General features: G+C 35.1%; 2 protein-coding genes across 2 annotated transcripts; one reads left to right on the top strand and one right to left on the bottom strand.

Moving 5' to 3' along the window:
- Positions 1 to 1,403: 1,403 nt before the first annotated feature.
- On the top strand, positions 1,404 to 4,600 carry LOC133183258 (uncharacterized). Its single transcript, XM_061318220.1, has 3 exons — positions 1,404 to 1,519; positions 3,673 to 3,817; positions 4,088 to 4,600. The coding sequence occupies exons 1-3, from the start codon at positions 1,423 to 1,425 to the stop codon at positions 4,524 to 4,526; spliced, it is 681 nt and encodes a 226-aa protein (XP_061174204.1). The 5' UTR covers positions 1,404 to 1,422; the 3' UTR covers positions 4,527 to 4,600.
- A 2,310-nt stretch (positions 4,601 to 6,910) lies between these two features.
- Positions 6,911 to 8,345, bottom strand: LOC133183257 (membrane progestin receptor alpha-B-like). The gene has a single exon (XM_061318219.1). The coding sequence runs from the start codon at positions 8,258 to 8,260 to the stop codon at positions 7,265 to 7,267; it is 996 nt and encodes a 331-aa protein (XP_061174203.1). The 5' UTR covers positions 8,261 to 8,345; the 3' UTR covers positions 6,911 to 7,264.
- Between the last annotated feature and the right edge of the window lie 1,409 nt (positions 8,346 to 9,754).

Below are 9,754 nucleotides of genomic sequence, written 5' to 3'. Positions count from 1 at the left end.
GTCTATGATCTGTTTCTGTTTTACACTGATAGGGTTTACACTGACAGGTTTACTTCAGTATATGAACACCTACGGGTTCTCTCCGTATTCAATCGTTCATTGGATGAAGTGCAGAGACCTCACGGGTTCCGACGATGCTGAAAATCTGCGACAGTTGATTATAAAGTAGTTGAGGATTCTCTTTATTTTTTTTAAAAAAAGGACTTTTTTCGCCAGATAACTGATTTGAACTATTCTACATTTTCTGATTTTCTGTGATGAACGACAAAACTTCAGTTACTGATGTTTTGCACACTGAATGATGTCACATGTGAGCAGAGTAGCCAAATACCTCTTTGATTATATTGTCCTTTTGCATCATGAATTGAAAGAAGAAAAAATTTTTTAACAATATTTACTTCATAAAATAAAGGTCAATGTACTTTTAAAAAATTATAAACGGGGTTTTCCTTTAATTTTGGAGAGAGAAAAAAAAGTTCATTGTACCATTCCAACACAAGAACTTGCTTAAAAACAATCCAATTGCAAAAAGTACAGATATACCATACACTTATTGGTTTATAATAAGAATGTTCCTTGATCTTGTCCATTCAGTACCTTATATACATGGCCAAAACGCAAGTGACTATCGCTGGGAAAACTTATGCAACTTTACGTGACCATTATTATCATGAATTATTACCATATACACGTGTACCTAAACCAACAGCCCGTTACAAGACAATTAACACGGTTCTTATGGCGTAATAACTGATTAATCGACAACTACATGTGTTTTATCCAATTTATTATATACAATTAATAAAATAATTTCTTAAATAGTCAGTATTGGAATAGCTAGAATGAAACTGAAGACATTGAAATAGGATCACTGTAATTATTTATGCATCTTTTCAAATAAAAAAAAATATTCGCAAAACTTTTTAACCTTGATTTTACTGAATATATAAACTCATATATACTGCCAATATATTCCACGCAAACATTAATAGAAATTATAAAGAACACGTATGTTTTCACTAACTGCAGAAATGCTTCCATTTGTCTGGAAATTTTGAACGAAAGATCAATCACACAGCCGTTGAGGTACTGTCCCGCCGCTATTTAACACCCGAGTAGACAAGCTGAGCGTTGCGATAGTCCACATTTGTCTCAGTGACAGGTACCATTAAGTCCCCGTAATTAATTGGCCCGTGTTCGACAGACAGGAGTAAAAATAATTTACTATTTGCTGTGTATCCAGGTAATGTTTTTTATGGATGTTGTACAAGTAAAAAGTCATGGATATATATTGTCGGCAATTAAATGAAAGTACTTCTCTGTCGAGTTAGCATCATGTATACGAACTAGGGCTGTACACTCCAGAGAAGTTCGCGGATCTTAAAAGAATTAAATCCACTTTTACAATCGCTTTGAATACCTATGATGTTACGTTTAGCAGTTTTGGGGATAATTCTAGGATCAGTGACGTATGTATTCAGTAAATGCACAGTTACACCATTACGGACAGAAACTACAAGTAAGTATCGAATTCGACTATCAGTGATATATACTAGTATATAGGTTCCTGATACTATAAACATGTATGACTGCTCAACATTTGTTTTTTTCCCTGATTTCTTTACTTCAAGTTTGATACAGATTGAATTCAGTCTCCCCGGATTAAACAGTGAGAAATTGTTAAAGACCCTCTATACACTAAAACAAAAAAAAGATTTTTAGGAGGCACTGAGAACAAATTTAATGTATTTTTTCTCAACGATACTTGTATATAAAATCCCTGTCGAGAGTTGAAATTAAAATATGGACAGCATATTTTTTTTGTTTTACATGAAGGGTTGCACTTAAAAAATCAGTTATTTATTCTTAATGTAAGAATTTTATAATATAATCGTTTTTACATCAAAAGTTGCAAAAATACTTCTCTAGGTTTTAGTCTTTAAAACTACCAGAATTCAATGCATTTTAGCAAGTATTTTAAAAATAAAAGGGAAAAATATAAATATAACATTTTTAAATTATCTTATTCATTTAAGAAATAAACAACAATGTTAAAAAGTTCTCTGGGAAATGAACTTGGTTGGTCACGTGATCAAATCCTGTGAAGCCCGAAGGGCTTCTCAGAAGATTTGATCACGTACCAACCAAGTTCATTTCCCAGTGAACTTTTTAACATTGTTGTTTATTACTTTTATTTACATTTGAGACGAATATTCTGAGTAGAACTGCATTTATTACACAAACGGCCCGCCGTATTGCTATGTTGTGACGCGCAATGACCTAGAAGCTGTTTGTTCTTCAGAGTTCGCCTCGCTCCAACATTTGAATATTTACATGGATGTTAAGCCGTCCAGTTCAGGAAATAACTGTTCGTAATGAAAAAACAATGATCGCTACTGAGAATAATCTTACTATTATTGTATGAGTTCTTTATATATGAAGTCAAAAGCGGTGGTATATCGTCTTCAGTTTACATACCTTCAAAGGAATTTCGGGTTAAAAAGGTAAGCGTGATTTTAGGCTAATTATAAACATTCTTCACACCCAAGAAAGATATAATTATCATTTGTTGAACAAAAAAAATATATGTTTCAATAATTTTATCTTTTTCATCGCTTTAACGGCTCAGAAGTTCCGAAACAGTGTCACTGTGACAGAAATATATATGTAGACAAGATATCGTCTTGCTGTGTGATTCGGTCACGCCATGACCTCTGACCCCCTAATAAGTTCATTTAAGAAATAAACAACAATGTTAAAAAGTTCTCTGGGAAATGAACTTGGTTGGTCACGTGATCAAATCCTGTGAAGCCCGAAGGGCTTCTCAGAAGATTTGATCACGTACCAACCAAGTTCATTTCCCAGTGAACTTTTTAACATTGTTGTTTATTACTTTTATTTACATTTGAGACGAATATTCTGAGTAGAACTGCATTTATTACACAAACGGCCCGCCGTATTGCTATGTTGTGACGCGCAATGACCTAGAAGCTGTTTGTTCTTCAGAGTTCGCCTCGCTCCAACATTTGAATATTTACATGGATGTTAAGCCGTCCAGTTCAGGGAATAACTGTTCGTAATGAAAAAACAATGATCGCTACTGAGAATAATCTTACTATTATTGTATGAGTTCTTTATATATGAAGTCAAAAGCGGTGGTATATCGTCTTCAGTTTACATACCTTCAAAGGAATTTCGGGTTAAAAAGGTAAGCGTGATTTTAGGCTAATTATAAACATTCTTCACACCCAAGAAAGATATAATTATCATTTGTTGAACAAAAAAAATATATGTTTCAATAATTTTATCTTTTTCATCGCTTTAACGGCTCAGAAGTTCCGAAACAGTGTCACTGTGACAGAAATATGTAGACAAGATATCGTCTTGCTGTGTGATTCGGTCACGCCATGACCTCTGACCCCCTAATAAGTTCATACAGAATTGAACATATTTCCTCTTCAATAGGTTCATCTAAGAAAAATATTTGCAAATGTAAATAAACAGAATTGAACATATTTCCTCTTCAATAGGTTCATCTAAGAAAAATATTTGCAAATGTAAATAATATTATTTATTACTAGTATCCATTGTCGGAGTTCAAAGAAAAATCGAACCCTGTTCTTGACAAATACACTTTTGATGTTAATTATGATATTTGCGTTTTAAATTCAGAATTGGGCAACAAAAGACAATTTTGTGTACACAACGTTACCCAGGGTAACAACACGGTTCCTGTGGAGATATTGGTGGGTTCACAATTCCAGACGCCGGACTGTGTGAGGTGCAAGTGCACCACTATGGGGATGAGCTGCTGCGGGTAGGTGGGATTTTCTTCGTATTTACAATCCCCATTGCAAAGTAGAGGAGGTCAGGTGTAGCTAGGGACAAACAATAAACTCTTTTCAAGAATTTTAGTTTATTTAGGTCTTCATATATCCATGCTTTTTGCCTAATAAACATAGTTCACATAAAATGATGAAAAGATGATTAAATGCACATCATATCCGGTTTCTTATTTGTTTTCATTAAAGAGTGGTAAAAAATCACTCACTTGACAAGCTGCTTACAATATCTCATTTTGTCTAAGGTTTGGGGTTGCAGATGATGCTGCACTACATGTACCACCAGGTTGTGCTGCTGTTGCTGATGGTTGCGAGGTTGTTCTCGTATCACTACAAGACATGCGTACTGATTGTTACGTTAAAAGCCCCATGGCTTATGAAAGAAATATGCACATGAGGAACCAACAAACGATATTGGACTATTTCTCTTACTCCAACCCCCGTGCCATGGAGATTCTACGAAGCCCTGAATTTAGTAGACCACCCCGGCGACGCGGTAATGGACGAGGTTCCGGGGGAGCTGGGGCGGAGGGTGGGGCCGGTGCTGCAGCAGAGGGGGGTCAAGAAGCCAGACCCATGATTACTGACGCGCACTTAGACGCAATGATGATCTCAGCATTGTTAGGCAGACCAACTTATGGCGGATTCCGACCTATGGATGTATTTGGAGCAATGTTTGCCTGACAAGACACTGACACAAAAATATTACTGTAGTGTTGATTTTTTTAGTTCATATTTTTATGTGTGTCGAAGGATATATGAACGTTCCTATTATAAACATTAAAAGGTATTTGTCAAGATCGGCTGTTGAATTGCAATTCTAAATGTAATATCAACATTATCACGTTAGTTATTTGCAAAAAGATTCACTATAAAGTCTCTCTCTTGTTCCATAAACAAGCGTTTGTTTTATTTCTCCAGTAGAGTAAGCATTGACTGAGTGTTCCTCTCTTGTGTATGTCGCCCGCGTGGCGCAGTGGTTCATGGCCGTAGGAACGGGGGGGGGGGGGGGCACGGGGGACCGTGCCCCCCAATAATTTTGCCGATATATAGAATACTATAGAAAACATAGCTGCTGTAAGCTTGTGCCCCCCTCAATAATAACGTCTGATGACTTTTTTTTTTTTTTTTTTTTTTTTTTTGCTTGTCAAGGAATTTTGGTACTTGATAGTGCCCCCCTCAACTGAAAATGTATGGTTGTGCCCCCTCAAAGTGAAATAGCTTACTACTAATCAAATGTGCACAAGAAAGTCTCCCAAATCATATAAATTGCGTACCCAATAGCAGTTTTAACGACGTCAGCAAACCCGCGACCTACGTTAAGTGAAGGGAAAAAGCTATACAAAAAGAAAAGCTCAAAGTAAGGAAAGCCAAGATTGAAGTAGGCTAAGCCAAACTATATATATATATATATATATACATATATGGAGATAACGAACAGTATTCAAGCTCAAAAGTCTATTAAACAATACAAATTTTGGAGCAGAGCAAACACGGAACTCTAAATAATCAGGGGTGGGATCAGGTGCCATGGAGGAGTGAGCATCCCCTGCCGACTGGTCACACCCGCCTTGTGCTCCTTGTCATGATCGGGATATAACGGAAAAACCCGTTGACAATTCAGTGTGTAAATAATGGCCTAACAATTAGTATGAAAAACGTCAGTCAGCATTTGACTTAATGATAAATTGTATTTGCTGACAAGGTCATTGTATCGACCATAGAACGACTTTAAACGAGACTGCTGATATTCTTGTTTCATCAACTTGTTTGTCAATAACTTACCTCGTTTTAGAAATTGTTCATACGTAGAACATGCTCTTGCGTATCGAATCAACTGAGAGATATAAACCCCGTATGCATGCAGTTGATGAAGGTATATTGCTGCATAAGTAAGGGAAGTTGACGATTGAAAAGTTAAAGTCATCACGTTTATCATAAAGCTTGGTTGTTAGATTACAATTAACGTCTTTTTCTAGTAAAATATCCAAATATGACACAGATGTGTCAGACTCTGTGTTTTATTTCAAGCTAACCTGAATATATTGTATGGACATAAGAATGGAAATAACCATTGTTAATTTACAATACGTCGTCGATATATCTAAATGTCGAGTTGAAGGCCACAGCAAGTGTTTTCTTTTTTTCACGTATAAGATTTTGGACAAACTCTGCTTCCTATGAATAATAAAATAGGTCTGCTAATAACGGGGCACAATTGGTACCCTTTGAGAATTCCACTAGATTTTTGGAAGACCTGGTCTCCAAAAACCACAAAGATATTGTCAATCAGAGATTATAGAGTAACTATTGTGGCTTCTCCTCTCCGCTACCCAGGTACACGGTACAGGGTACACGGGCGAGTACATTTAGGAGCAAACACTTACGTCAGATCGAACTATCACCGTTTGTGGTTTTTTCACTGATGAATATTCTTTTCGATGGAATTAACAATAGCACAAAATCAGTTTACGTCAGATTAAGTATCATTTTCAGAGTATATTCTTTCAATGTATCCTTGACAGGACTAGAAAAAAACAGACTATGCTAGCATCGTTTGGGCTTAGCGGTGAAGACGATTTTTTTTTTTTAAAAGTATGAATACATTTAGTAAAAATCAAAGGCAGTTGCACTGTCATAAGCTTTTTTCTCCTCAAAGTAAACTTTTTCTTGAATACAATTTTTTCGATGGTTTTGGTTCGACTTCATTTTATTGAATTTAATATAGAAACTTTAAAACAAATTTTAAAAAGAAAATTGTCTGAAGTGTTTAACCTCCATCGCTGTTTTGTGTCTCGACATTCTAGTTGCATCTCTAATAGGAAGCTTGTATGTAACTTTTTATGTGATTATAAATACATCATCATATAAAAACCTACAAGAGCTTGGAATAATTCAAAACTTTAAAACCCAAATTTATTATATTTTTATATTCAAATCAACTTTATCTCTGTCTATTGCTTGAAAAAAAAAATCACGATGAACGAATGCATCTAAATTAATGCTTGTCTTTAATTGACAAAATGACATGCAATGTAAATGTAATCTAAAAAAAATGACAGTGTAAATGTAAAAATGACAAAGTAAATGTAATAATAAACTATGCAATAATATTCGTTGTGCATAAAAATCACATTAAAATGTGAAAAAAGATATCACCAACATAATCACTTTACTTATTGATTATCACAGACAGGTCAAAGTTTCTCTGTCAGAGATAATACTATCAATAAAAAAATCTATCACATCAAAAATCTTTTATAATTCTAAAGAAAATACTATGACAAGTAACTGTTACCAACAATTATTCTCGGACACAATTCTGGGTCGTCATAATAGCAACCCATAAAATTCTTTCAATTATTATTTTTAAAAAGTAGTTAGTTGAGAATTCAATCTAAAACTTGACAAAAAGCAAACTTTCATTTAGATTTCCTTTCTCGTTCTTTTACAAGAGTATGAAAGTAATAAACACTACATATATCGACTAGCAGAACGAATAATATGACCCCAAAAGTGTGGGAGAAAGTCGACTTCGATCCCGTCAAATGGTGGATACCACTTTCGGTTAAGTTAGCAATGTCGATTCTTAAAGCATTAGTCTGCTCAACAGCTACCAAAACTATGAATACATGAAATATCTGATGACTATGTCCAATCAAATCAAACCTCCCTGGATACCAACGCTCAGGGATGTGTGAACCGAAGAAAAAGGCTGCAGTAATGAAAAGGGTCATGTGACCTATATGGTGGACGAGACTCTCGTCATGAATCTCGTGTGAGGAATACAAATAAAGTCGATGTATTATCGGAATTTCCACCAGAACAAACACCAGGCCGACTGGGATTATGATCCATAGTTTCCGTTGAAAAGGATACGGCCTACTGTAGCTGAATTTAGACACGCAACCACAAATACACACGCATATAGCGAGAATGACACCTATCGGTACAGAGTATTCTTGTATAAAAGATCCTTTGGCAGAGTGGTGAATTGCATAGTTAAAGTGAAGTAGTACGCTTCCAATACCGTACAAGCTTAGTCCAGCATAGTCTACTCCAAAACCAGTATAATGCACCACGCTTGATGTATTAGCAAGCAGGTGTGCGCATGCGCTGAATAAAAACATGGCGCTCATACCAGCGTACCCAGCAACCAATGGCCACATGTACGGGTCCGTTATAAGATCGTAACTTTGCTGGAAGGACAGTAAACTGTATACACAGACAACGAATCCAATAAGATGGGTCCAAACATTGACCGTTTCATTGTGCATTTGAAACAGACTTGAGATGTAGTATATCCATGGAAGGTCATTTTGTCGATAGCCTTCCTCGATATGTGGCTCATGATACAGTGATGGAATCTCCTTAGTTGAGACCGTCTTTGGCAGTCCCTGAAGATATTTTACCACCATGCTGTCTGTAAATAATAAAAATGACAGTCAAATGTTAATGGTCTGATATATACCTATGGAAGATTAATCCGTTCCAAGTTTCCCCCCGCAGATCTCTTTACAATTCTCTGTTCTCGGTATCCATTAGTCATGAAATCAATAAAGATTTCCGATCACCTGGCAGTCTTACATGTATAAAACATGAAGTCAATACCAGCTCAGGGTCATCTACAAACATCTACAACTGTCTGTAACTACACCAAAGTGCTCAGTGCATGGTCCGCGATTCTTTTTGTATTGAATATTGACTTGTGTGTAGTTGTCGATATGGCATGCACTTGCAGCTTGTTAACCGCTAAAGTTTTGAACGTTGAGGAATAAATCAATAAATTCAAGTAAATGTTAGGGTCCAATTTCTTGATATTCTCTTGGACCCAAATAGCAAACGCTGAGTCAGCACACTGCACACACTGAATGAGAAGCTTAAGCATAAAATGGTTAAAATCAATTCTTATACGTACCACTGGTAGATCAAACTGTCCAAATATGAAGGATATCAAGTTCATTCATTATTGTGTGTACAAAAATCAATTATGTTCGGACATTTAAACATTCTTAGAGCTATTTCAAGGCCGACTGAACGCAAGTTCAACATGTCATATTGTAGAAGAGGCTTTAAAATCCGCTTGCTAAATGTCCTAGTTTGATTTGGCCGGTGTAAGGAAATGACCATAACGGTGTAACAAATGACCATAACGATGTAACAAATGCAGATTTAAACTGTCCTAGTCTCAAATTAGTCAGTGCAATTAGCTAGGTTTATTGATCCACAATTAGTGAGTGCATCTTCAACTCTGAAATCTCTAGAAACCGATGAGAAATGTGGTAAAGATTCTAATTGTGCTCACTTCATTAATTTAAACTACTTGTTGACCCAACAATCAGCAAAAAGAATGGGCTGAAAAGTAACGATGTCACACGGTATTGCGGAACGTTTTCAATTCTATTAATTCTGATCTGTCAATAAAAGTTTTGAATGCAGAAATTTTTGCATTAATTTCATCTAAAAACTAGAAATGTCGAGATATATATATATATATATATATATATATATATATATATATATATATATATATATATATATATATATATATATATATATATATATATATATATATATATATATATTCAGGATGGCAATCGAATACAGATCAAGAATTGCCAATCGGTTAATAGCACGACGTTCCCTCCGGAAAATTGTATTATAAAGCACATTTTTATTTTTGCCATATTTTCAGGTAAGGTCTATTCATACAAACACAAGAAAGCTAAAAAAGACGTTAACTTGTAATATTATGTTTATGTTTGATCAGAACACTATGTATTTATTCCTTATTTTTGCTTGTTAAACAAAACAATAGATATATATGTATAAAGAATATTATATTAAATAGCTCGATAACGGAATGGTAATTTTATTGCACCGATAAATCATTTAATTGCCACAATGATTAA

This window comes from Saccostrea echinata, unplaced genomic scaffold (assembly GCF_033153115.1).
Source record: "Saccostrea echinata isolate AGI-Se365-2 ecotype Australia unplaced genomic scaffold, CSIRO_AGI_Sech_v1 ptg000009l, whole genome shotgun sequence".
NCBI classification, from domain to species: Eukaryota; Metazoa; Mollusca; class Bivalvia; order Ostreida; family Ostreidae; genus Saccostrea; species Saccostrea echinata.
Note: the sequence above shows the minus strand (reverse complement) of the source record. Positions and strands in the feature narration are given on the sequence as shown.

Bases quoted from the DNA above. Each gene is read 5' to 3' on its own strand.
- LOC133183258 (XM_061318220.1), top strand. From the start codon at position 1,423: ATGATGTTACGTTTAGCAGTTTTGGGGATAATTCTAGGATCAGTGACG. The intron at 1,520-3,672 runs GTAAGTATCGAA...TTTTAAATTCAG, and splicing joins ATTACGGACAGAAACTACAA to AATTGGGCAACAAAAGACAA. The intron at 3,818-4,087 runs GTAGGTGGGATT...ATTTTGTCTAAG, and splicing joins ATGGGGATGAGCTGCTGCGG to GTTTGGGGTTGCAGATGATG.
- LOC133183257 (XM_061318219.1), bottom strand. From the start codon at position 8,260: ATGGTGGTAAAATATCTTCAGGGACTGCCAAAGACGGTCTCAACTAAG.